Source organism: Pseudophryne corroboree, chromosome 5 (genome assembly GCF_028390025.1).
Source record: "Pseudophryne corroboree isolate aPseCor3 chromosome 5, aPseCor3.hap2, whole genome shotgun sequence".
NCBI lineage: Eukaryota > Metazoa > Chordata > Amphibia > Anura > Myobatrachidae > Pseudophryne > Pseudophryne corroboree.
In genome coordinates, this window is record NC_086448.1 from 140,415,682 (window position 1) to 140,443,482 (window position 27,801).

The 27,801-nt window shown below is 46.0% G+C and overlaps 1 protein-coding gene across 1 annotated transcript in view; it reads left to right on the top strand.

Moving 5' to 3' along the window:
• LOC134927385 (ATP-dependent translocase ABCB1-like) overlaps positions 1-27,801 on the top strand; it is a 943,310-nt gene that overhangs the window by 19,210 nt on the left and 896,299 nt on the right. Inside the window, exon 2 of the mRNA XM_063921755.1 lies at positions 12,831-13,022. Coding sequence (XP_063777825.1) covers positions 12,831-13,022 — 192 coding nt within the window. The remainder of the gene's footprint in view (positions 1-12,830; positions 13,023-27,801) is intronic.

Below are 27,801 nucleotides of genomic sequence, written 5' to 3' on the forward strand. Positions count from 1 at the left end.
TTGTATACATATAAAAAGGGCTTTTGCATTTAGAAAAATAATACATACCAATGGCTTTATAGTCTCAAAGTCTGTCACTTTACTTGGAAACTGGATAGAATTTTAATTTACATATTATTTACATGTTTTTAATTTGACACATCTGTTTCACATGGGCTATTAGCACTGCTATATAAAGGGCACCCAGTCACTGCAATACATCACCTTGAGAAAGCTGTGTTAAACAGTGAAACGCGTCGGTGGATTGGCTGGACTCTGATTCCTCATCCCCCTACAAAAGCCTGGAAGTCGGATATAGGAACCTTTCCATCAGCGAATTGAACACCTGCAAATTTTGGACCTGAGCGACCAATCGGACCAAGTAGCATCTTGAACCAAGCCAGCAAGGTCAATCTAACTGCAGTTGGTAATATTATCATTCGCTTATAATTGTTCCTGGACTGTGGCAATAATCTTGGGGATGAACTGGCTCTTTTGAGTACCGGCCAACAATATACAATCCATACTAAGTATATGGGACTTTTTAAACTTTTTGCAGTGCTATATCATGCCCTAAATTTCAATTAGACACACCTTCGTTTTAATTATCTGTTGCAACAGTACAAATGCATTTTTAATACTTTATTAAAATTGTCAGTATATTCTTATCCAGTTTCCCAGCGCTTTTTCTTGTTTATTGCATACTTGCCGACATTCTGGCTGCTCTCTGCGGGAGAGAGCAGCCAGGTCGGCTCAGCAAGGGGGCAGAGGAGGGCTATGACGTGGGGAGGAGGCGGGACGGAGGTGGAGCAAGGGCGGGGGCGGAGCAAGGACGGGGTCACGCTGACACCCGCTTTAAGCCCCGCCCCGCTCTGTAATGCCGCGATCACCGGCATTACACGAAAGGGGCGTGGCTATGATGACGCGATTCTGCAAGAATCGCGTCATCAACTGCCCGGACCACCCACTTTACACACTAAGTGGGCGGACGGGCAGGGGGACCCCCGTTTTCGGGAGACTTGCCTGCTCTTCCGTGGGGCCGGGAGGGTCACCCGATTTTCGGGAGCCTCCCGGCCATTCCGGGAGAGTAGGCAAGTATGGTTTATTGTGATTTTGGTTGTGGGGTCTAACTAACCCCGTTATATCAGCTGCTATAGGAAAAGCAACTCACCACGAGCGCCAAAGGTAATTACTTAGTAATTCCATTTTTGCACTCTCCTTCTTTCTTCTCCCCTCTTTGACATATTCTCTTCCTGGCTCTAAGTGCACCACCAAACTGCACATAGATTTGAGGATTTATATATAAAATCATCCAATTTTGGTATTTTCAGATTAAATGATCATTGTATGACCAGTGCCGGGTCGCTCCTTTTTTGTTCTAGCTATTGTTAAATCTCTGTCAGGTTTAGGAAGGTGTCCAAAATCTCCAAATGTAGTGCCTTATAAAAGCTACCACTGAACCCATCCGGCCCAGGGGCCTTACTTGGTTTTAAGGATTCAATAACGCGTGAAACCTCCCCATGTGTTATAGGAGCAGTAGAAGCGGACAAGACCTCCCACTGCTTAGCCAAAATAGTAGGGTGCGGCAGGGATGGCCATACCATGGTCTGGTCAGAGGAGGAAGAAAGAGAGGGAGAATGAGATGAGTCAGGAGGAGAGAACAAATCAGAATAAAAAGTTTTCATAATATCTGCTATCTGTTTATTTGAGGAAGTTAAGGATCCGTCCGATTGACGGAGGGGGTGGACTTCCAAAGCAGGGTTAGAGCCTTTTAAGATATTGGAAAGGAGTTTACCTGTTTTATTACCGAATCGGTGGTATCGATAATTCATACAGTATAAGTATGTGTTGCCTCTCTTGTTGAGGAATTCAGTGAAATGGGTGTTGGCTAGCAAGTAGGCTGATTTGGTTGTTAGGTTAGGGTTACGTTGGAAGGAGGAGAAGGTTGTGGTGAGGGTGTTTTGCAAGGAGAGGTACGAAACCCCGTAGGCCTTATTCAATTGGGACATATAAGTATTGTTGTCAGCTGCAAAGCCTTTCCAGCTATTAGACAGCAGGGATTTAAATTCCAGAGAGGAAAGGAGGTGAGTGGGGAAACGCCAGGGAGTTTGGGAGGGTTGATCATCTGATGTGTCCATCTCAAACCATAGTAGGGCATGATCAGAAAAGGTGATCAGTTCAATTTCCACTGAGGTTATTCTTGTGAACAAGGTCGTGGATGCCATGAGATAGTCTATTCTAGAAAAGGTACCATAGGCAGCTGAGAGACATGTATATTCCCGTGAGGTAGGATTAGAGGACCTCCATATATCCACTAAGGACAACTGGGAGGTGAACTGGGAAATACCCAGTCTAGGCAAGCTTTTGGTAGGTCGATGGGGGTTAGGGGGGGGAGGATTTATCTAAGGAGGTCAGAGATAAGATTAAAATCTCCACAAATTATAAGAGGCTCGTACATGTATGGAATTAATTTAGCAATAAGTGAAAGGAAGAAGTACTTTGAATAAACAGTGGGGGCATATATGTTACAAAGAGTGTAGACTAGGGAATGCAGAGTCAATCTAGTGATAGTGAACCTATCGTCTGGGTCAGAGAATTAGTGAAGTATGGTGTAGGGAATGTTTTGCTTAATAAGAATGGCCACTCCACGGGCTTTTGAATTAAAAGAGGCCGAGGACAGGAGCTTCCAGCCTAGCATCTGAAGTTTAACCTTCTCGGGGGGGGGGGGGGGGGGGGGGGGGTGTTAAATGGGCCTCCTGTACAAATATTAAATCAAGTTTTATTGAATTAAAATAGACCAACAGTTTTCTCCACTTTGCAGGAGGGGAGTTGAACCCTCCTACGTTGCAGGATCCTATTTTTGAGCTAGACATAAAATTCTATCATGTGAGATATATAATCCATACACAGGTATGTTGAAAGATACAATAGACATGCTTATACATTTGAAAATGCTGTCACGGGTAAATGGGGGGGGGGGACATTAGGAAGGGGGAGCACAGAGACATGGAAACAGGGACAGAGAAGAGAAAGATAAGAAGGAAAAGGTCCAAGCGCAGCGTGGTAGACTGAGAATGAGAGTAGACACTTGACTTCTGGAGTAAAACATTAAAACAACAAAAGTGCAAGCACCGAAGTGCTACAAACATACTACCCGGAGCATGAGCACCGACCGTGCCCAGACCGGTAGAGTGGTGAGAGCTAAATAAGAGTCACGGAGTGAATGAACTTTAAAGGCTGCTCATATCACGGGGGGACAGCTGAAGGGACCCGGTCTGAGATGTCACCTGATAAGTCGTAATCGTCATCACGCAGGAAATCAGCGGCATAGTAGGGAGAAAGAAAGTCATAATGTTTATCTTTGTAGAAAATGTGGAGCTTTGCTGGATATATCAGGGCAAACTTCTGTTTGTTGCGCCAAAGCCTGGAGCAGATGGGTTAGAAAGCTTTTCTCACTTTCGTTAGCTCAGCTGAGAAATTCTGGAATATCCGCAGCTTGGACCTTTCCCAGTTGATAACAGGGATTTTCCGAGAGGCTTTCCATATCGCAAGCTTATGAGTGTAGCTGAGGCACCTGAAGAATGTGACCCGCGGGCGAGAGTTATTCTGGCATGGCGGAGGGCCCACCCGATGAACGCGTTCAACAATCATATCTGTGCAAAGATCTTGGATACCCAGTAGCTGTGGTAGTGTATACTTAACAAATTTTTCCAAATCAGGACCTTTGACGGATTTAGGCAGACCTACCTGCATGTTATTACGTCGCAAGCGATTTTCGATATCCTCAATGTGGTTAATAAGTGAGTAGTTTTCTCTCTCCAAGCGTTTCAACTCAGCCATATCATGGGCAAGGGATCCTCTTTTGTTTTCAGCTCCTGTCACCCTAACATTGAGCTGCTGCACTTGTGCAGATATGTCACTCACCGCCTGTGAAAGAAGCGGCCCCACTGCGGAGGTTACAGCGTCTACCAGGTCAGCGTAGGTGAGAGGGGTATCCGGTGGACTGAGGAGGAGAGGTGATAGTGCATCAGGTCCCATGTCCGCAGCTGACTTCTTGCTGGCCGGAGATGCCATCTGCACGTCTGTTTCCGGCACCATATTGGAATCCACAGCACGCTTCACCTGCCGCAGTGCTTGTTGCTGTGAATGCTGCGGCTGGGAGGATGTCACGAATTTGTCCATAGTGGATAGTCAGCGGGGGTTGGAGCCTAAGGTGGGAGCTCTGGGAGGCTTTGCAGCCGTGTAAGGGTTAATTATAACCGGACACGGAGCGGAGCTGTGAGAGGGAGCTGCTCACGCCATGCACCCAGAACCAGAAGTCACACCCCTGTATTTTTACAGCATACAAGATAGGGCCAGTGTACATTTATTTTCACAGCACTCCTGTATTTTTACAGCCTACAGTACAGGGCCAATGTACATTTATTTTCACAACACCCCTGTAATTTTACAGCATACAAGACTGGACCAGTGTATGTTTAGAACACCCCTGTATTTTTTACAGCATACAGGACAGTGCCCTGTACAGCACAGTGACAGGACAGCAACACCCATATACAGCTGCAGCACCCCTAACAGCACAGGACACCACAGTGACAGGACAGCACCCCTAACAGCACAGAACACCACAGTGACAGGACAGCTACCCTAACAGCACAGGACACCACAGTAACAGGACAGCACCCCTAACACCACACAGGACATCACCCCTAAAGAGCACATACTGACCCCACCTGACGCCACCACCCTCAGAGAGACAGGGGTCTGACTCCCTCACTGTTCACGTACAGAATGAAAATGGCAGTGATGCGCAGCTCTTTATATGGAATTCAAAACCTGCGAGAATCCGGCAGCGGGATGATGACGTTTTGCCTCGTTCTGGGATCCAAGTCTGGCGGGAAGTCCCGAGCCGGACTCGGCTCCCGGCTCGGATCATGAAGATCGGGAGGGGGTGGGGGGGGGGTGTCTGGTGGGTTCGGACCTCAGAGATCCGAACCCGCTCATCTCTATTAATAATACATAAAAAGATAAATAACCATCCTTTTTTCGCATTAATAAGATACACAGATCAACTCTGATTTGTATCTAGCTCACATTCAAGGTTTTTGTCTGTGAAACAACAAGTCCCATAATTGAAATCACCATTCGCTGATGTTAGTGGTCAAGACCTCACTGCATTAAGTTATACCAGGATAAAGAAAGATGGTTATACAATACCTGCCACTTGTTTGCGACTATTTCCTTGGGAGTGCACTCCGTAAAGAAATCGCTACTACAGGTAGTGTCCCCGGTTGTTTATTCCTTTCCTTCTTGGCTCTGTGGCCACAGTTGTTTCCACTAATTAGAGCTTCTAGGATTGCCTCACCATGTGTTGGTCTGTAACAGAACCGGAATACCCGGTGATTTACAACTCCATTCACCTGTCCTTTCCCTTTCTGTGTGATCGTGTGGTGCAGTTGGTAGCTCTTGGGAACCTGCAGTTTTGTCTCTGCTTGGAGCTGGAGTGATGAGCTAATCACCTTAAATCCGGTTATGAGCAATTGTTTTAGTGGCTCTGTCTCAGTATGCCAGAGTGGTCCTTCTACACAGGTGAGACTGTGTGAATATGACTGAGCAGGGAGCAAATAGTGGGATCCAGTCGCTGTAATCTTCTAGCTTATGTACCTCTAATGCATTTCACCTACCAACCTGTATGCTTTATCAAATAGGACATTTTGCAGGAGATCATAAAAAGGAAAATATTTCTAAAGGCAATAAACTTGCCTGGAAATATTAAAATTCCTCTCTTTGACTACCTTGACTTTATTATATAATATGTCTATTTCTAAGACGCTGGCTTCCTCTTAGCTTTAGCATTTGCGATAAGAGGAGTTGAGCTTACCTTATTAGTTTTCTCATATCCATTTCTCATACGTCCTAGAGGATGCTGGGGTCCACTTCAGTACCATGGGGTATAGATGGTTCCTCAGGAGCCATGGGCACTTTAAGACTTTTCAAAGGGTGTGAACTGGCTCCTCCCTCTATGCCCCTCCTCCAGACCTCAGTTTTAGAAATGTGCCCAGGCAGACTGGATGCACTCCAGAGGAGCTCTACTGAGTTTCTCTGAAAAAACTTATGTTAGTTTTTTTATTTTCAGGGAGAACTGCTGGCAACAGTCTCCCTGCTTCTTGGGACTGTGGGCGCAGAAGTAGGAACCAACTTCCTAAAGAGTTTCATGGCTCTGCTTCTGGCTGACAGGACAACATTAGCTCCTGAAGGGAACGGAATGCTAGCCGTGCCTAGATGCTCACTCCCACAGCACGCTGTCACCCCCCTCACAGAGCCAGAAGACAGGTGAGTGTTAGAAGACAGATCTTCAATCAAGAAAGTGACGGCTAAAGGTACCGCACGGCGCCTTATTGCCCACACAACACAGGCACTGCAGGGTGCAGGGCGCGGGTGGGGGTGGGGGCGCCCTGGGAAGCATGAAACTTTATAAAACTGGTAGAAAGGGGCATAAGATGCCAAGGCACAGCCCTACCCCCACCAGCATATATAATATTATCAGAATCTCTGAGGAGAAATGCGCCATTGCGGGGGCAGAGCTTTCTCCTCAGTCAGCTAGCACACTGCTCAGCGCAATTTTCTCTCTCTCCTCAGGCTGCAGAGACAACGCTGGTCCTCCTCCACTACTGAATACAAATATCAGGGTGCAAAACGGGGGGTGGGGGGGGGTGCACAGTGAAATTGGTGCTTTACATTGTGTATTTATATTATAAAAAGCGCTTTAAGTCAGTGGCATTTTGTGTTTCACAGACATTGTGTACTGGCACTGGGTTTGTGAACTGGCTGCTCCTAATTGTGTCCTTCTGACAGATTTTAATGTGGGTCTGTCCCCTATAAGTCCCGGAGTGTCTGTGGTGTGTTTGTACACATGTGTGACATGTCTGAGGCAGGGAGTTCTTCCCCTGAGGGAGCCATTTTAGGGACACAGAGTTGTAATGTTGTGGCGCTGCTGGCACACCACGAGCCTGCATGGATGAAAGAAAGACGTGATAGTGTGAATCATATCAGTAAGAGAGTAGATAAGTCTGAGTCTCATGCAGAATGCTGGAGAAAATCAGTGGAAGATGTGATTTTTCATGGTTCTGCTTTCTCATCCGCAGGCGACCCCTCTGGGTCACATAAGAGACCGTTTGCAAACATTGTAAATACTGATACCGACACGAACCCTGATTCCTGTGTCGACGATAGTGACTCCAGGGAAATAGATAATAAATTGGCAAAAAATATACAATATATGATTGTTGATATAAGGGAGGTTTTGGAAGTTACGGAAGCCCCTCCTGTACCTCAAGAGAAGGCTTATTTCTATAAAGAAAATAAATCTAAGGTTACTTTCCCTCCTTCCCATGAGCTAAATACTCTTTTTGAGGGAGTGTGGGTGAATCCTGAAAAGAAATTTTGTATTCCCAAAAGGATGCAGATGGCTTATCCTTTTCCTTTAGAGGACAGGAAAAAATGGGAGTCACTCCCGGTGTTAGACAGTGTACTGTCCAGGTTAAAAAAGAAGGTGATTATCCCTGCATCTGGGACGGCTTCACTAAAGGAGCCGGCAGACAGCAAAATGGAGCTAATGGTACGCTGCTCAGGCCCACCATTGCTTGCGCGTGGGTGAGTCGTGCTATTGAAAAATGGTCAGACAACTTGTCATCAGATATTGACACGATTGATAAAGACGAGATACTCCTAACTAGAGATGTGCATCTGAAAATTTTCGGGTTTTGTGTTTTGGTTTTGGATTCGGTTCTGTGGCCGTGTTTTGGATTCGGATGCATTTTGGCAAAACCTCCCTGAAATTTTTTTGTCGAATTTGGGTGTGTTTTGGATTCGGGTGTCTTTTTAAAAAAAAACCTCAAAAACAGCTTAAATCATAGAATTTAGGGGTAATTTTGATCACATAGTATTATTAACCTCAATACCCACAATTTCCACTCATTTCCAGTCTATTCTGAACACATCACAATATTATTTTTAGCCCTAAAATTTGCATCAAGGTCGCTGGATGACTAAGCTAAGCGACCCAAGTGGCCGGAACAAACACCTGGCCCATCTAGGAGTGGCACTGCAATGTCAGACAGGATGGCACTTAAAAAAATTAGCCCCATACATCACATGATGCAAAGATAAAAAAAAAAAGAGGTGCAGCCAGCCCCCACCCACCCAGCGACCGCCTCTGCCTGTCAATTAGGCAGAGGTGGTCACAGGGCTGTGACAGCCATTGGGTGTTTGCCATGCGCCGGCGCACTGCGGCGCCAGCGCACTGCGGCACCGATGCATGCACAGTTCAGAACTGATCGGTTGCTGTGCGAAAACGCACAGCAGCGATCAGGTCTGAATTAGCCCCACAATACAAGAACAGTGGCGTAACTACTGCCCCCGCAGTCCTCGCGGTGGCTTGGGGGCGAGGGGCTGCGGGGGCGCCACTGATTACAGCAGACTGACATGCGGACGAACGTCCGCATGTCAGTCTGCTTTATTGGAGGGACACGGCGGGCGCAGCGTGTGCCTATCCTGTGTCCCTCCTGAGCCCTGCATCATCTCCGGCGGCCCGCGGGTCTAATAGGGGGAAGTGCCGTCCGTGAGCCAATTAGAGCTCACGGACGGCACTTCCCCCTATCAGACCCGCGGCCGCCGGAGATGATGCAGGACTCAGGAGGGACACAGGAGAGGCACACGCTGCGCCCGCCGTGTCCCTCCAAGTTCTCCAACAAGCGGCGGCTGCACTGCGGCATATCTGTCACGGGGGGGGAGAGAGGAGAGGGTGTCTGGCACCGGGGAATATATGGCCATTGGGGGGGGGATGTCAGGCACTAGGGGGGATATCCGGCACTGGGGCATATATGACACTGTGGGGGGGGCGGGGGATATCTGGCACTAGGGCATATCTGGCACTGGGGAAGGGGGGGGGGGATATCTGGCACTGGGGCATATATGGCACTGGGGGGGGGGGGGATATCTGGCACTAGGGCATATCGCACTGGGGGGGGGGGGATGTCTGGCACTGGGGGGGATATCTGGCACTGGGGCATATATGGCACTGGGGGGGGGATATCTGGCACGGGGTGGATATGTGGCACTGGGGGGGGGGATATCTGGCACTGGGAGGGAATATCTGGCCCTGGGGCTTATATGGCACTGGGGGAGAATATCTGGCACTGGGGGGGAATATCTGTCACTGGGGATATATGGCACTCGGGGGGAATATATGGCACTGGCGGCATATCTGGCACTGGGGGAATATCTGGCACTGGGGGCATATGTGGCACTGGGGGGGAATATATGGCACTGGCGGCATATCTGGCATGGGGGGAATATCTGGCACTGGGGGCATATGTGGCACTGGGGGGGAATATCTGGCACTGGGGGCATATCTGGCACTGGGGGGGTATATGTGTACCTGGCACATGGGGGGGGGGCTATATTTGGCACCGGGGGCATGTGAGTACCTGGCACCGTGGGGAAATATCTGGCACTGGGGACATATGTGGCACTGGGAGCACAGCCCTAGCAACAAGGACTACCTCCTAGCAACGAGCATGACACCCAGTGCATGAAACACCTGACAACGAGCATGACACCCAGTGCATGAAACACCTGGCAACGAGCATGACACCCAGTGCATGAAACCCCTGACAACGAGAAGGTAATTGAAAAGTAATTAGAAGCCTTACTGTAGGACTTAATGTGTAATGGGCATTACGGTGTGTGGCATAATGTATCACGGACATTGTGGTGTGTGTCATAATGTGTCACAGGCATTACGGTGTATGGTATACTATATCGCGGGCATTGTGATATGTGGTATAATGTCTCAGGGTCATTGCAGTGTGTGGCATAATGTATCACGGACATTGCGGTGTGTGTCATAATGTGTCAGGCATTACGGTGTGTGGTATACTATATCACGGGCATTGTGGTATGTGGTATAATGTCTCAGGGTCATTGCAGTGTGGCATAATACATAACGGGCATTGCGGTGTGTGGCATAGGGTATAACGGGCAGGGCATTGCGGTATGTGTCACAGGCATTACGGTGTATGGTATACTATATCACGGGCATTGTGGTATAATGTCTCAAGGTCATTGCGGTGTGTGTCATAATGTGTCACAGGCATTGTATGTGCTATAATGTATCAGGGGCATTGCAGTGTGTAGCATAATGTATAACGGGCATTGCGATTCCTGTCATAATGTGTCGGGGGCATTACGGTGTGTGGCATAATGTGTCGGGGGCATTACAGTGTGTGCATATTGTGTCATGTGCATTGTTGTGTGCGGCATAATGTCTAAGGGCCATTGCAGTATGTGGCATAATGTATACTGGGCATTACTATAAGGAGGAAAAATGACAAATAATGTAAGGGGCATGAATCAGGATTATTTTTCTTTCCTGTGGTGGCTAACGTCTGGGCGTGCAGGTTGCAAAACTGGGGTATAAGGTAGTCTTTTCCTGCAATACCACGCCCCTTTACGAGAAACCACGCCCATTCCAACAAAACCACGCCCCTTTTTTTGCAGCGCGCGCCTTCGGCGCGCGCATATTTGTCCCTTTCTTGCTCCCAGTTATGCAGCGGGGGGGGGGGGGGGGGGGGGGGCGCCAAAAATTTTTTGGCTTGGGGGAGAAAAATTTCTAGTTACGCCACTGTACAAGAACATGCATGCAAATTATTCATTGGTGTTCAACTTTCCTGGGAAACATGTACGGATGGACTCCTGTACAGGTAGGAACTGATTGGCCTATAAATAAATAAATAAAGGAGAGCGCGCCATCTAAAACACCTACCGATCAACTTCCAACTTTCGCTCTTTCTGCTGCAACACAAACAACACCTACAAGCAAATAGGTGGGAGGGAAGAATTTCCAAAAAGGTGTTGACACTCAGGGACCAGCACTGTATAGGCTGTAAAATCAAATGCAAAACATACTAAGAAAAAGTAGGGATGGCCATCTGCGTTTCCTCCATCAATGGCAGCTAACTATTCTGTGCATATACATCGATGGTTTTACCATCAGTATTTATTCACATCGCAGCAACTGGCCTAATTCAGACCTGGTCGCTCCTCTGTGAATTTGCAGAGGTTTGCAATTAGATAGTTGCCGTCCAGGCAGAGTGAAAATCCACCCCGTGCAAGTTTGCATATTCTGTGCGAAAAGCTTTGCAAACACTGGTCAGCCGCAAATCCGTTTGCAACTCACTCACCATCTAATATTTTTTTCGAGTCTGTGTGTAGTCCAGGACCTACTCTTACAGTGGCGATAGAAACAGGCTGTTCGGGGCCAGAGCTGACGTCACACACGCTCCCTGAAAACTCTTGGGAACGCCTGCTCTTTTCTTGACACTCCCAGAAAATGGCCAGTTACCACCCCCAAACGCCGGCTTCCTGTCAGTTAATTTGCGTATGCTTAGCGATCAAAAAAGTCGCTGAATTCTTTTGCTGTTTTGCCTCGCTCGTGCGCACTACGATCCGTATGCATGTGAAGACGATTGATATTTGGCCACCTTGCGAATTCGCACAACAGCGATCAGGTCTGACTTAGGCCCTTTGTGTGAGAGCTGGGGACGGGGATGAGCTATGAATGACAGCCTAGCCTCTGAAAGAGGTGGGGCATCCCATTCTCAGCTCTTACACACAGTACTGACAGCCTAGCAGCCCTGTGCAGACCTCAAAACAACAGGGACAAAACCCAAAACATTGGGTATACAGCTACCATTGATAGTGTATAACCATCTGGTTATGCACTGTCAATGGTAAAAGTATTCAACAATGGACATCGATGATTTTGACTCATCGATGGTTATTGGCCATCTCTAAAGGGCCGTACACATTGGTCGAGGTGCCCGACTGCCGATACGGCAGACGGGCGACCCAGCGGTGGTGGTGGGGGTAGTGAAGTTTCTTTACTCCCTGACGTCACACGGCCCTATATCCCTGCATGCTAATATGGACGAGATTGTCCATATTGGCTTGCATGTATAAACGAGCCGACACCAACAATGAAGGAGCGCGGGGCAGCGCATCGTTTATTGTTGGTGCCAACACACTGAGTGATATGAACGATATCTCGTTCATTAGTTAACGAGATTGTTCATATCGCTCAGTGTAATCGCCAAGTGTGTAGGGCCCTTAAGAAAAAGCAAGGGTAGGGAGTCAACATAATTCTTAAAGGGCAACTACTCCTACAACCTTGGGGTTTAACATCGGTTAACGCATAAATATATGCCATACGCTCCTCTTCTTTATGTATAAAATTGTAACAGTGTATGATTCTACTTGCTGTTTGATACAACCTACTGTATTTCTTTATTGTACAATGAAATAATTTGCAAAAAATAAAGTTAAAATAAATGTCATGAAACATGAGTAATTGACCAGGATTTTAGATGTATTTAACTGAGTGACCCAGGCCCTACTTCAGACCTGATCGCAGCAGCAAATTTGTTAGCTAATGGCCAAAACCATGTTGTACTGCAGGGGGGTGGCAGATATAACATGTGCAGAGAGTCAGATTTGTGTGGGTTATATTGTTTCTGTGCAGGATAAACACTGTCTACTTTATTTTTACACTGCAGTTTGGATTTCATTTTAACCACACCCCACCCAAATCTGTCTCTGCCCATGATATACAGTATCTGCCCCCCCCCCCCCCTCCACCGAAAGTGCACATTTTTTGCCCATTAGCTAACAAATTTGCTGCTACAAACAGGTCTGAATTAGGCCCCCATTGCAATTTATGCACATATGTATATTATAGTATATGTGGATATAAATATAGTTTCATGATTGTTTTTTTCCCCATTCTTTTAAAGGTTTTTCTATAACTTTATTGCCGTTGGTTCTTTGGTATTTGCTTTGAGCCTTTTCCAAATATGGACGTTTCTGATCTCAGCGACGAGACAAATCAGGAGGATTCGGCAGAAGTTTTTCAGTTCTGTACTTCATCAGGATATGTCTTATTTTGATTCAATCCAGATTGAGACTTTGCATTACAGACTAACAGAGTAAGTAGAACCTACATATTGGATCAAGATGTATTATTGCCATCATATTTTTGGGAGGTGTCATAGTGCTCCACATCACCGGATAGTAGGGACAATACATAAAACAAAGACATAAATAAAAAAAAAAATGCAAACATGACAACAAAGACCAGGAAGGGCCCTGCTCATGAGAGCCTACATTCTAATTGGGAGAGGACCAGGTCCGGTGCTACCCGCTCAGCGAAGGGATGCAGTGCAGGGAGGCGCTGGGACGGAGAGGTGCTCCCCCTGCTCTGCATCCCCTCCCCGCTGCACCGTCCTGTCCCCCCTGCTGCTGCTGCAGGGTGCTGTGCCTGTCACTGCATGACAGGCAGCGGCCCCGGCAGCATGAAAAGCCCACTCCCCCCCCCCCCCCGTCAATCACCTGTGACAGCGGGCTGTGTGCAGTGCGGGTCCTGAAAAGGGGGCGGAGCTACGAGGGTGTACGGGGCGGAGCTACATGGGATAGAGGGGTGGGGCTACATGAGACCAGGCAGCTGAACAGTGGGAGAGAAATCACTGCAGTGACGGCCAGCCAGACTTGGTAAGTGGAGGGTGAGAGAGAAATGTGTGTGGTGGGTGTGTTTGTGTGCATGGTGGGGTGTGTATGTGTGTATATATGTGTGAATTGTGTGTGTGTGTGCGGTATGTCTGTGTGCGCGCGCTTTATGGACGCTACTGCTGGGAGGGCCATTACATGTAAGGACGTATAAGGATGCTACTACTACGGGGGGGGGGGGGCATTACCTATAATACATATATACATATATACGTATAAGGACGCTACTATTACTGTGGGGGGGCATTACATATAACGATGCTACTACTACTGGGGGGGCATTATGTATAAGGAGGCTACTATTACTGGGAGGGTGCATTACATATAACGATGCTACTACTACAGGGGCGGCATTACATATAACGATGCTACTACTACTGGGGGGGCATTACATATAAGGATGCTACTACTACTAGGGGGGCATTATGTATAAGGATGCTACTACTACTGTGGGGGGCATTGTGTATAAGGAAGCTACTACTACTTTGGGAGGCATTACATATAAAGATGCTACTACTACTGGGGGGTGCACTACGTATAAGGACCCTACTATTACTGGGGTGCATTACATATAAGGACGCTACTACTACTGTGGGTGCATTATGTATAAGGATGCTACTACTACTGGAGGGACTTTGTGTATAAGGAAGCTACTACTACTAGGGGGGCATTATGTATAAGGATACTACTACTACTGGGGGGGGCATTGTGTATAAGGAAGCTACTACTACTGGTGGGGCATTACATATAAAGATGCTACTACTACTGGGGGGTGCACTACGTATAAGGACGCTACTATTACTGGGGTGCATTACATATAAGGACGCTACTACTATGGGTGGGGCATTACATATAAGATGAATAAGATTGTGCTACATTGTGGCGTAATTTTAAATGGGGGTACTATTGTGTGGTCATGCCCCTTACTTGTGAGACCACACCCATTTTCCCGGCACACACCAAAGGAATATGGGGGGGCGCAAAATGTGTAGTTTGCAGGCGGGCGCCGAACACCCTAGCACCGGCCCTGGAGATGACACAGCTGAAACAAAAGAAGCAAGTGACATTTGGAGTGGAGATAATGGGGGTCATTCACTCGCTAGCTAGTTTTAGCAGCCGTGTAAACGCTATACCGCTGCTCACTGGGGAGTGTAATTTAGCTTAGCAGAAATGCAAATGCATGTGCAGCCGAGCTCTGCAAAAACAGTTTGTGCAGTTTGTGAGTAGCCCTGAACCTACTCCGCGCTTGCAATCACTTCAGCCTATTCGTGTCCGGATTTGACGTCATACACCCGCTCAGCGAATGCCCAGCTACGCCTGTGTTTTTCAGACACACCTGCATTTTTGCACACTCCCTGAAAGCGGTCAGTTGACACCCAGAAACGCCATCTTCCTGTCAATCTTCTTGCGGCCGTCAGTGCGACTGAAAACTTTGCTAGAACCTGGGCACAACCACAATGGGTTTTGTACCTGTACAACACGCGTGCGCATTGCGGGCCATACGCATGTGCAGAAATTAAAATTTTTAGCCTGATCGCTGCGCTGCGAACAACGGCAGCTAGCGATCAACTCGGAATGACCCCCACTGACCATTGTGAGGGTTTGACAGTGTGGGTAGTATGTTATATTAATGTGACTCCACGTGGCACTACTTAATACCATCAGAGAAAAATTGCTTACACAATAGATGATTTGTTTTGAACATCACTAACGTCCTTCTTCAGAAGCATAGGAGCTGTTCTGACCAGTACCTCCTTATTAATTATGGTGCTATCGAAGGAGGTACTAGTCAGAACAGCTCCTATGCTTCTGAAGAACATCTTCAGTTTACTATATGTTGTTTTTTACTTGATGCTTGTGAGTGCATTTTTTATTAAATACTTGTCTCATCTAAAAGACGGTGTTGCACTATCACTACTATTTCTTTCTTCAAGTAATATATGAATGAGGACTCGTCTACGCAGCAAAAGCTGCTCTTCCTACATTGTGATTTTCTACACGCAATAATATTAGAGATGAGCGCCTGAAATTTTTCGGGTTTTGTGTTTTGGTTTTGGGTTCGGTTCCGCGGCCGTGTTTTGGGTTCGAACGCGTTTTGGCAAAACCTCACCGAATTTTTTTTGTCGGATTCGGGTGTGTTTTGGATTCGGGTGTTTTTTTCAAAAAACACTAAAAAACAGCTTAAATCATAGAATTTGGGGGTCATTTTGATCCCAAAGTATTATTAACCTCAAAAACCATAATTTACACTCATTTTCAGTCTATTCTGAATACCTCACACCTCACAATATTATTTTTAGTCCTAAAATTTGCACCGAGGTCGCTGTGTGAGTAAGATAAGCGACCCTAGTGGCCGACACAAACACCGGGCCCATCTAGGAGTGGCACTGCAGTGTCACGCAGGATGTCCCTTCCAAAAAACCCTCCCCAAACAGCACATGACGCAAAGAAAAAAAGAGGCGCAATGAGGTAGCTGTGTGAGTAAGATTAGCGACCCTAGTGGCCGACACAAACACCGGGCCCATCTAGGAGTGGCACTGCAGTGTCACGCAGGATGGCCCTTCCAAAAAACCCTCCCCAAACAGCACATGACGCAAAGAAAAAAAGAGGCGCAATGAGGTAGCTGACTGTGTGAGTAAGATTAGCGACCCTAGTGGCCGACACAAACACCGGGCACATCTAGGAGTGGCACTGCAGTGTCACGCAGGATGTCCCTTCCAAAAAACCCTCCCCAAACAGCACATGACGCAAAGAAAAAAAGAGGCGCAATGAGGTAGCTGTGTGAGTAAGATTAGCGACCCTAGTGGCCGACACAAACACCGGGCCCATCTAGGAGTGGCACTGCAGTGTCACGCAGGGTGTCCCTTCCAAAAAACCCACCCCAATCAGCACATGATGCAAAGAAAAAGAAAAGAAAAAAGAGGTGCAAGATGGAATTATCCTTGGGCCCTCCCACCCACCCTTATGTTGTATAAACAAAACAGGACATGCACACTTTAACCAACCCATCATTTCAGTGACAGGGTCTGCCACACGACTGTGACTGATATGACGGGTTGGTTTGGACCCCCCCCAAAAAAGAAGCAATTAATCTCTCCTTGCACAAACTGGCTCTACAGAGGCAAGATGTCCACCTCATCTTCACCCTCCGATATATCACCGTGTACATCCCCCTCCTCACAGATTATCAATTCGTCCCCACTGGAATCCACCATCTCAGCTCCCTGTGTACTTTGTGGAGGCAATTGCTGCTGGTCAATGTCTCCGCGGAGGAATTGATTATAATTCATTTTAATGAACATCATCTTCTCCACATTTTCTGGATGTAACCTCGTACGCCGATTGCTGACAAGGTGAGCGGCGGCACTAAACACTCTTTCGGAGTACACACTTGTGGGAGGGCAACTTAGGTAGAATAAAGCCAGTTTGTGCAAGGGCCTCCAAATTGCCTCTTTTTCCTGCCAGTATAAGTACGGACTGTGTGACGTGCCTACTTGGATGCGGTCACTCATATAATCCTCCACCATTCTATCAATGTTGAGAGAATCATATGCAGTGACAGTAGACGACATGTCCGTAATCGTTGTCAGGTCCTTCAGTCCGGACCAGATGTCAGCATCAGCAGTCGCTCCAGACTGCCCTGCATCACCGCCAGCGGGTGGGCTCGGAATTCTGAGCCTTTTCCTCGCACCCCCAGTTGCGGGAGAATGTGAAGGAGGAGATGTTGACAGGTCGCGTTCCGCTTGACTTGACAATTTTGTCACCAGCAGGTCTTTCAACCCCAGCAGACCTGTGTCTGCCGGAAAGAGAGATCCAAGGTAGGCTTTAAATCTAGGATCGAGCACGGTGGCCAAAATGTAGTGCTCTGATTTCAACAGATTGACCACCCGTGAATCCTTGTTAAGCGAATTAAGGGCTGCATCCACAAGTCCCACATGCCTAGCGGAATCGCTCCGTGTTAGCTCCTCCTTCAATGCCTCCAGCTTCTTCTGCAAAAGCCTGATGAGGGGAATGACCTGACTCAGGCTGGCAGTGTCTGAACTGACTTCACGTGTGGCAAGTTCAAAGGGCATCAGAACCTTGCACAACGTTGAAATCATTCTCCACTGCACTTGAGACAGGTGCATTCCACCTACTATATCGTGCTCAATTGTATAGGCTTGAATGGCCTTTTGCTGCTCCTCCAACCTCTGAAGCATATAGAGGGTTGAATTCCACCTCGTTACCACTTCTTGCTTCAGATGATGGCAGGGCAGGTTCAGTAGTTTTTGGTGGTGCTCCAGTTTTCTGTACGTGGTGCCTGTACGCCGAAAGTGTCCCGCAATTCTTCTGGCCACCGACAGCATCTCTTGCACGGCCCTGTCGTTTTTTAAAAAATTCTGCACCACCAAATTCAAGGTATGTGCAAAACATGGGACGTGCTGGAATTGGCCCAGATTTAATGCACACACAATATTGCTGGCGTTGTCCGATGCCACAAATCCACAGGAGAGTCCAATTGGGGTAAGCCATTCCGCGATGATCTTCCTCAGTTGCCGTAAGAGGTTTTCAGCTGTGTGCGTATTCTGGAAAGCGGTGATACAAAGCGTAGCCTGCCTAGGAAAGAGTTGGCGTTTGCGAGATGCTGCTACTGGTGCCGCCGCTGCTGTTCTTGCGGCGGGAGTCCATACATCTACCCAGTGGGCTGTCACAGTCATATAGTCCTGACCCTGCCCTGCTCCACTTGTCCACATGTCCGTGGTTAAGTGGACATTGGGTACAGCTGCATTTTTTAGGACACTGGTGACTCTTTTTCTGAGGTCTGTGTACATTTTCGGTATCGCCTGCCTAGAGAAATGGAACCTAGATGGTATTTGGTACCGGGGACACAGTACCTCCAACAAGTCTCTAGTTGGCTCTGCAGTAATGATGGATACCGGAACCACGTTTCTCACCACCCAGGATGCCAAGGCCTCAGTTATCCGCTTTGCAGTAGGATGACTGCTGTGATATTTCATCTTCCTCGCAAAGGACTGTTGAACAGTCAATTGCTTACTGGAAGTAGTACAAGTGGGCTTACGACTTCCCCTCTGGGATGACCATCGACTCCCAGCGGCAACAACAGCAGCGCCAGCAGCAGTAGGCGTTACACGCAAGGATGCATCGGAGGAATCCCAGGCAGGAGAGGACTCGTCAGACTTGCCAGTGACATGGCCTGCAGGACTATTGGCATTCCTGGGGAAGGAGGAAATTGACACTGAGGGAGTTGGTGGGGTGGTTTGCGTGAGCTTGGTTACAAGAGGAAGGGATTTACTGGTCAGTGGACTGCTTCCGCTGTCACCCAAAGTTTTTGAACTTGTCACTGACTTATTATGAATGCGCTGCAGGTGACGTATAAGGGAGGATGTTCCGAGGTGGTTAACGTCCTTACCCCTACTTATTACAGCTTGACAAAGGGAACACACGGCTTGACACCTGTTGTCCGCATTTGTGGTGAAATACCTCCACACCGAAGAGCTGATTTTTTTGGTATTTTCACCTGGCATGTCAACGGCCATATTCCTCCCACGGACAACAGGTGTCTCCCCGGGTGCCTGACTTAAACAAACCACCTCACCATCAGAATCCTCCTGGTCAATTTCCTCCCCAGCGCCAGCAACACCCATATCCTCCTCATCCTGGTGTACTTCAACACTGACATCTTCAATCTGACTATCAGGAACTGGACTGCGGGTGCTCCTTCCAGCACTTGCAGGGGGCATGCAAATAGTGGAAGGCGCATGCTCTTCACGTCCAGTGTTGGGAAGGTCAGGCATCGCAAACGACACAATTGGACTCTCCTTGTGGATTTGGGATTTCAAAGAACGCACAGTTCTTTGCGGTGCTTTTGCCAGCTTGAGTCTTTTCAGTTTTCTAGCGAGAGGCTGAGTGCTTCCATCCTCATGTGAAGCTGAACCACTAGCCATGAACATAGGCCAGGGCCTCAGCCGTTCCTTGCCACTCCGTGTGGTAAATGGCATATTGGCAAGTTTACGCTTCTCCTCCGACAATTTTATTTTAGGTTTTGGAGTCCTTTTTTTTCTGATATTTGGTGTTTTGGATTTGACATGCTCTGTACTATGACATTGGGCATCGGCCTTGGCAGACGACGTTGCTGGCATTTCATCGTCTCGGCCATGACTAGTGGCAGCAGCTTCAGCACGAGGTGGAAGTGGATCTTGATCTTTCCCTAATTTTGGAACCTCAACTTTTTTGTTCTCCATATTTTATAGGCAGAACTAAAAGGCACCTCAGGTAAACAATGGAGATGGATGGATTGGATACTAGTATACAATTATGGACGGACTGCCACGGTTAGGTGGTATAAAAAAACCACGGTTAGGTGGTATATATTATAATAATAATACAATTATGGATGGACGGACTGCCTGCCGACTGCCGACACAGAGGTAGCCACAGCCGTGAACTACCGCACTGTACACTGGTTGATAAAGAGATAGTAGTATACTCGTAACAATTAGGATGACACTATGACGGTATAAAGAATGAAAAAAAAACCACGGTTAGGTGGTAGGTATATAATAATAAATAATACAATTCTGGTCGGACGGACTGCCTGCCGTGTGCCGACACAGAGGTAGCCACAGCCGTGAACTACCGCACTGTACACTGGTTGATAAAGAGATAGTAGTATACTCGTAACAATTAGGATGACACTATGACGGTATAAAGAATGAAAAAAAAAACCACGGTTAGGTGGTAGGTATATAATAATAAATAATACAATTCTGGTCGGACGGACTGCCTGCCGTGTGCCGACACAGAGGTAGCCACAGCCGTGAACTACCGCACTGTACACTGGTTGATAAAGAGATAGTAGTATACTCGTAACAATTAGGATGACACTATGACGGTATAAAGAATGAAAAAAAAACCACGGTTAGGTGGTAGGTATATAATAATAAATAATACAATTCTGGTCGGACGGACTGCCTGCCGTGTGCCGACACAGAGGTAGCCACAGCCGTGAACTACCGCACTGTACACTGGTTGATAAAGAGATAGTAGTATACTCGTAACAATTAGGATGACACTATGACGGTATAAAGAATGAAAAAAAAACCACGGTTAGGTGGTAGGTATATAATAATAAATAATACAATTCTGGTCGGACGGACTGCCTGCCGTGTGCCGACACAGAGGTAGCCACAGCCGTGAACTACCGCACTGTACACTGGTTGATAAAGAGATAGTAGTATACTCGTAACAATTAGGATGACACTATGACGGTATAAAGAATGAAAAAAAAACCACGGTTAGGTGGTAGGTATATAATAATAAATAATACAATTCTGGTCGGACGGACTGCCTGCCGTGTGCCGACACAGAGGTAGCCACAGCCGTGAACTACCGCACTGTACACTGGTTGATAAAGAGATAGTAGTATACTCGTAACAATTAGGATGACACTATGACGGTATAAAGAATGAAAAAAAAAACCACGGTTAGGTGGTAGGTATATAATAATAAATAATACAATTCTGGTCGGACGGACTGCCTGCCGTGTGCCGACACAGAGGTAGCCACAGCCGTGAACTACCGCACTGTACACTGGTTGATAAAGAGATAGTAGTATACTCGTAACAATTAGGATGACACTATGACGGTATAAAGAATGAAAAAAAAAACCACGGTTAGGTGGTAGGTATATAATAATAAATAATACAATTCTGGTCGGACGGACTGCCTGCCGTGTGCCGACACAGAGGTAGCCACAGCCGTGAACTACCGCACTGTACACTGGTTGATAAAGAGATAGTAGTATACTCGTAACAATTAGGATGACACTATGACGGTATAAAGAATGAAAAAAAAACCACGGTTAGGTGGTAGGTATATAATAATAAATAATACAATTCTGGTCGGACGGACTGCCTGCCGTGTGCCGACACAGAGGTAGCCACAGCCGTGAACTACCGCACTGTACACTGGTTGATAAAGAGATAGTAGTATACTCGTAACAATTAGGATGACACTATGACGGTATAAAGAATGAAAAAAAAACCACGGTTAGGTGGTAGGTATATAATAATAAATAATACAATTCTGGTCGGACGGACTGCCTGCCGTGTGCCGACACAGAGGTAGCCACAGCCGTGAACTACCGCACTGTACTGTGTCTGCTGCTAATATAGACTGGTTGATATTTAAAGAGATATTAGTAGTATACAACAATACTATACTGGTGGTCAGGCACTGGTCACCACTCCTGCAGCAAAAGTGTGCACTGTTAATTAATATAATTGTACTCCTGGCTCCTGCTAACAACCTGCAGTGCTCCCCAGTCTCCCCCACAATTAATTATAAGCTTTTAATTTATACATTGATGACTGTGCAGCACACTGGGCTGAGCTGAGTGCACACAGACTGAGTCACACTGTGTGACTGACTGTGCTGTGTATCGTTTTTTTTTTCAGGCAGAGAACGGATTGACAATGCTAAATTCCTTTGTCGTATAAACAACCCTTTATGAAGCTAAGAACACTGTACGCTGTTTACTTAAGAAGTACCGTAATGGTACGCTATCTGCGTAGCGATCGCTCAGCCGTAGGCGAGACGCTCAAGCGTCACGTTCGCTCACGGCCCAGTGATCACAGGACACGTTATTGGTTATGTCTAGGGGAATGATTCGCTGTAGCGTAGCATACGCTCGAGACCACGAGGAGGTCACCAGCGATGCAGACGCTTACAACACTATACCTTTATGTTAAAACCTTATACCAATGAAATACACTGAATACCTTAATGTGAGTACAGGGTGTAAGTGCAACCTTGTGTAACCTGACTATCTACAAAGCTGCATGAGCGTCACCGACGCTCAAATGAACACTTATCACTATAGAAAATACACAGATGCTGGTTTAGGTTCCAAGGCCTATTAACTGTATTATATCTAATATACTTGTAAAAGGGGATAACAGTACAAATGATACACTACAATATAACAAAGACTTCCTAACCAGATAACTACACAAGAAATACAATACAATACAATTACTATTTATGGGAAAATGGAAGGGGAAGAGAAGAAGAGAGAGATAGAGAGAAATGGCTCATGATAACATTAAATAAGAGACAACATGGTTGCAGATAAAACTACACATGTGAGAGACAATCGCTGCGCAGTTAGTCAATGCTGAATACAGCATGGGATGGAAGCTAGACTCCATTTTGAGAAACCTCCACTTGATTCCAAAGACCACACCACATGGCTGAAAGGGGGAGGGGAAGACATCCAGCAGCAGCCATTTTAGATTTGCAGGTCCAAACACATGGCACTCTATACTAAACCACAATCACATAGCAGAAAACACAAGACTCCATTTTCTTCCAAAATGTCCAAGCCTCAAAACAATGCATATGTTCTGATTTTACAATTCCAAACCATCTAAAACACCTTTCACAATGTAATCCAACTTCCTAGAACCATCTCATAATTTCACATCCCAAACAACTTCAGTATCTCAATAACCAGAGCATATGAGTTATCACAAGACCAGACCACCAGGTACTCACAAGTATCAGCCTGCCATTGCTACCAGCACATATTCAAAAGTACTGCATGGTGGTATTTATGATTAACAAGATCCCAGCTACCATCACAGATTCCACAGGGCACCAACACTAACACCCAACAATCATCACAGCCAAGTTACAATATCCTATTTAAACCAGAAAGCAATATGTCTATATTTCCTTCTATAGCCATGTGATTATATACTTAGCCTTTAGTTTGGAAGATGTCCTGGGGATTCAGCCGCCATGCTGCTTGGTGCCAGGTAGCTGTGTGTGTGTCTGTGAGTGTAGCTACATTACATCTGTTCTCTGAGGCCACACCTGACCACTACCTTCCTGTTTGACCAGTACCTGGGGGAGGGGTCTTTCTTTCTCCTTTGTATTGAGTCACCATTCTCTTTATATATGCTAATCAGGTTCAGCCCTGAAAACTTAGTAAAAGGTTGTTTTGAGCATCATATTGTTCTAACAATATGATCTTAGCTTTTATACATATAATCATATCTATCCGCTGCAATGTCCCACAACAACACAACAGGCCTCAAACTAACCCACACCTGATTCTGCTTGCTTCAATACCAAACATGATGTGTTTATCTGGTTCGGTTCGAATGATACACATCCATGACATTAATTCATTAGCCAATTCTAAATCTCCATGATGTCTGGTGCTGTTCATTATTATAACCATGTACTGTATGAAACAAGTGCCGAATCCATCTCTGTGCCATGTCCGAGCAAATGCGTGTGTTTCCATATATTGCTGTGCTCGCTGCGCATATTTGCAAGTATAGCGACTTATATGTGTGCAGTTTATATGGTCTCTCTATGTAATATTTTTGACTTTGACAGTCCACCCTTTGGCAGTCACCAATAACTGCCACTTCCTAAAACATTTCAAAAAGAGAAAAATATATGTCAGGGGTTAATACATTTCAATGGTTGGGTAAGGGAGGAGAGAGGAGAAGGTGTGAAGAGGGTATGACCTAGTGAGATAGCAGAAGCATGTGTGTATGAATCCATGTTTGGGGGGGTCATGTATCATCGTGCCGTACGTGTTGTACATCAAGCTTCGAGGTATTGCGAAGTATACATTTGAATTCCTTCTTATCCCGTACTAAGGGTCTGTGGATGGGCTGTCAAACTCTACCGAGCTCATTTCGGCTGTGGTTGTAACAAAATGGGGATGCACATTTTAATTGGTGATACATGAATGGGGGAGGTATGTAGTTGCTGATATCTGTGCCTGTATTCCCTATCGTCTATGTGTGTTATTACCTGAGGGTTGTAGAGATGAAGATAAAGAACACTTATGGAAAATGCAATGATATTCTATGTCAGGGAAATGTACATCTGTCGTTGAGGTTGTGTTCGGTATCTGTTGAGAGTCGTCTTCTTTGCGCTGTATTGCTCCTTAGGCATGAGCAAATAGCTTTGTCTGAGCCATCAGATTTACAAAAATGTTGGGCTAGCGTGAGTTTAAAGATACTAGGGAAACTGGGGATCCATGGCAAAGTTCATCAAGTGTCCATATTTAAAGTTGTCAAATCTTCTTCTTTGGTGCTTGTCTGTTGTCTGTATACATCTCGTCTCGTCAGCTTCCTCGTCCAAGGGGGTCTTTGTATCTGGGAGAAAAGCAGAAAAACAGGTGAAAGAAACGGACCGTATAATCGCATTTTCATCACATTCTGGTTTCTATCATTGGGTCATAAATCAAATCCAGGTTAATTACAGTTTCCTCACTCCTCAAGCTCATCACTTTTGTACTTTGTTTGCACCTCATTAAAGCCTGCCCGCATCTAAATATCAATCCAATTGATATAACGACACCTAAGATACATAGTAGAAACTTTCCAACATCCATTATGACTCCTTGAGCCCACTCTCCTAAACCGGAGAACCAATTTCGCGGGTTCAACCATGACACCCAACCAGTCAGCTCATTACCTACAGCAGCAAGGGTGAGATTGTGTTTTCGACGAAATTCCCACTTCAATTGGAGAATATCGTCCATCTTTTGGTCTATGACCTCTACCGGATCCTCGGTGCTATTTGTGATATACGTGCAACACTTTATGCCGTACTGTGTTGCCAATGTAACACAATATCCGCCTGTTACTGCTGTAAGATAATTAAGAACCATCCTATGCTGAACTAGTTCTGTTTTATAAGCTTGAAGTTCTCTTCCAGTGTATCTAAACGTGTCATCATACATTTCAGTGATATTATCTAACAAATTGGCGAGTGCGGAAATGTATCTATAATTCATCACTCCCCGAGCGGTACGAGTGAAATCTAACGCTACCAGAACCTGAATCCCGGTGGATTCATGGATAAGATCAGAGGCCGGATGCTCTAACCTTTCTGACAGTTGTCTTTTAACTCGGTGCTCGTAATGAGTGTGAGTATAAGGAGCTTGGGCACCACGGTGTATGTCCTTCATTTTGTCATGTGTAACAGTCATCACTTCGGGCAATACTTTTCCAATATAACACAATCCTTCAGAGTTTGGGGCAAGCCATTTGTACGCCTTTCTCCCGCATATGAAATATGCATCATCGGGGAGAACATATGGGACGGAGAAGGACATGACCATGTTACAAACCTTCCAGGTGAAATCTCCTGACCCTAATTCTTCCAACTGCTTAATGCACGTATCGGTTTGTACGATATGTGCACAGTATCCTGGTGATACCTCTCCAACTCTAGTAATCCTATTCCCTAAGGTATATCGATACCGGAAAGATTTTCCTCTACTGGCTATGTGGCGTACGAGCTCTGTATCTGTAGGCATTCTATCTGCTCTGTGTGAAAAGGTCATGGTAAGGTTGCTCCATGACACTTCCCAATTTCCCGGTTTTCTGGGATTGGAGATGTTAAAACATATGAGGGACCTATCCACATGGTATTGGTGGAGCTTCAAACTAGGAGGGCTGGAGATATTAAACCTCCTGTCCACCGGTCTCCCACCACTTAGCTCAAGTACCTCCCCTAATGTTAAAGGAAATGGTACTAGCCCTGATTTACTATGACCCTGAGGTACTTGAGAGCATACCCAACAATCAGTTTTATTTAACACACTACCCACTAAGGAGTGATAGTCACTCAATGGATGCCGGTCCATATGGATATTAAGACTGGATTGGCATTTCTTTATGCATCCATCTTCAACCATTGTCACAGAGCCTACAGATACAGTTTTTCTTTTTGAACTAACAATCCTTCAAAGAAAATGTTTACAGATAACATGGTTGTTAGATCGTGCCCGGTACTCGCCTTTGCTTGGTGATTGGGTTGCTATTGGAAATTTACACCTCCGTCTCAGTCATCAGGACCTTTCTGGATCCTTTCTCGACCTCACTGGTACTCTCACCGAAACAGACTGCTCTGGTCAACATCATGGTTAACGGGAAAATCCATATCACAGTCTCTTGGGGCAAGTCCATCTTACAGGAGGAGAAAAGAAGAAATTTGTAAAGGGGGTATAAGAAAACAGTTTGAGGGGGAGAGAACTTGTTACGATAATAAGTTCTCTCGTCTTGTTGTTCTTCTTGTTCTGCTGTCCTCTCAAAGGTGCTGTCTCTCAGTCTTCCAAACGAACATTCTGGTGATGCAATATTCCTTCCTAACCGGCGATCTTTCTGTAAGGAGAAAAAATCTGGCATTACCATTGGTCCAACTGAGGGATGACATACCATCTTTAAACCATGGAAACATGAGTGGGAAGAGAGAGACAACAAAAAAACAAAAGAGATAGAGAACAATTCATGTGCATATATACATTACATAACTCGACAATAACCACCAATGAGAAAAGAGAAACAAAACATTTTTAAACATTGTCAACATTAAGAAAACATTGTTAGCATTAGAAAAACATTGTCAGACTTATTAGGCTGTCGTATCTACGTGTCTAATGGTTTCCTTGAGCAGTCCCTCCCCACCAGCACTTGCATTATTCCACTGTCTGTATCTGGCCAGAATACATTGTGGTGGATAGGTCATGCTGGGGTTTGGTAGACTTCTGCAAGGACCAAGCGAATATGCAATGTTTGAATTCTTACCAATAATCGTCAGAGATGGGGATAGAGAGAGAAAGAAAAAACATTTTTCACAAATACATTTACAACGTTTAACCTGGTCATTCCTGTGTCTTCAGTGAATGACCTCCCAATTTATTAACCGTTACCTCAGGCTTGCCTCCATTCCTAATAATCACCTTTCCTAACTATATATTATGGGTGTGGCCCAAAATTCTTCCTATATGATCCCTGCTTGTAATTTGGTGTGTCATAACTTTTGCTCATTTTCATGTCTAGGGGGTCTAACTTTATGTGGGTTATTGCAGTTCTCTTTTGCACAGATCACAACTCCTTAAGTTCCTCCATGTGCCAATGGCCTGGGGTTTTGGTTGATTTGATGCCTCCTCAAACGTTTGGATGCTCATCACCCTCAACCGCTTTCCCTGTACCTACCTGGTTCCTTGGATACCATGATTATGTCGTTGTCTAGGGAGTTGATATGCCTTCTGTGAATCTTTGATCATACAGTTAGATCTTTCCTAGGATCTGGGTAATCAGACATGATTGATCTCAATTCTGTCCGGGACCAGGGATGGCGCATTGCACTGTCCTTGACGGGAATGAT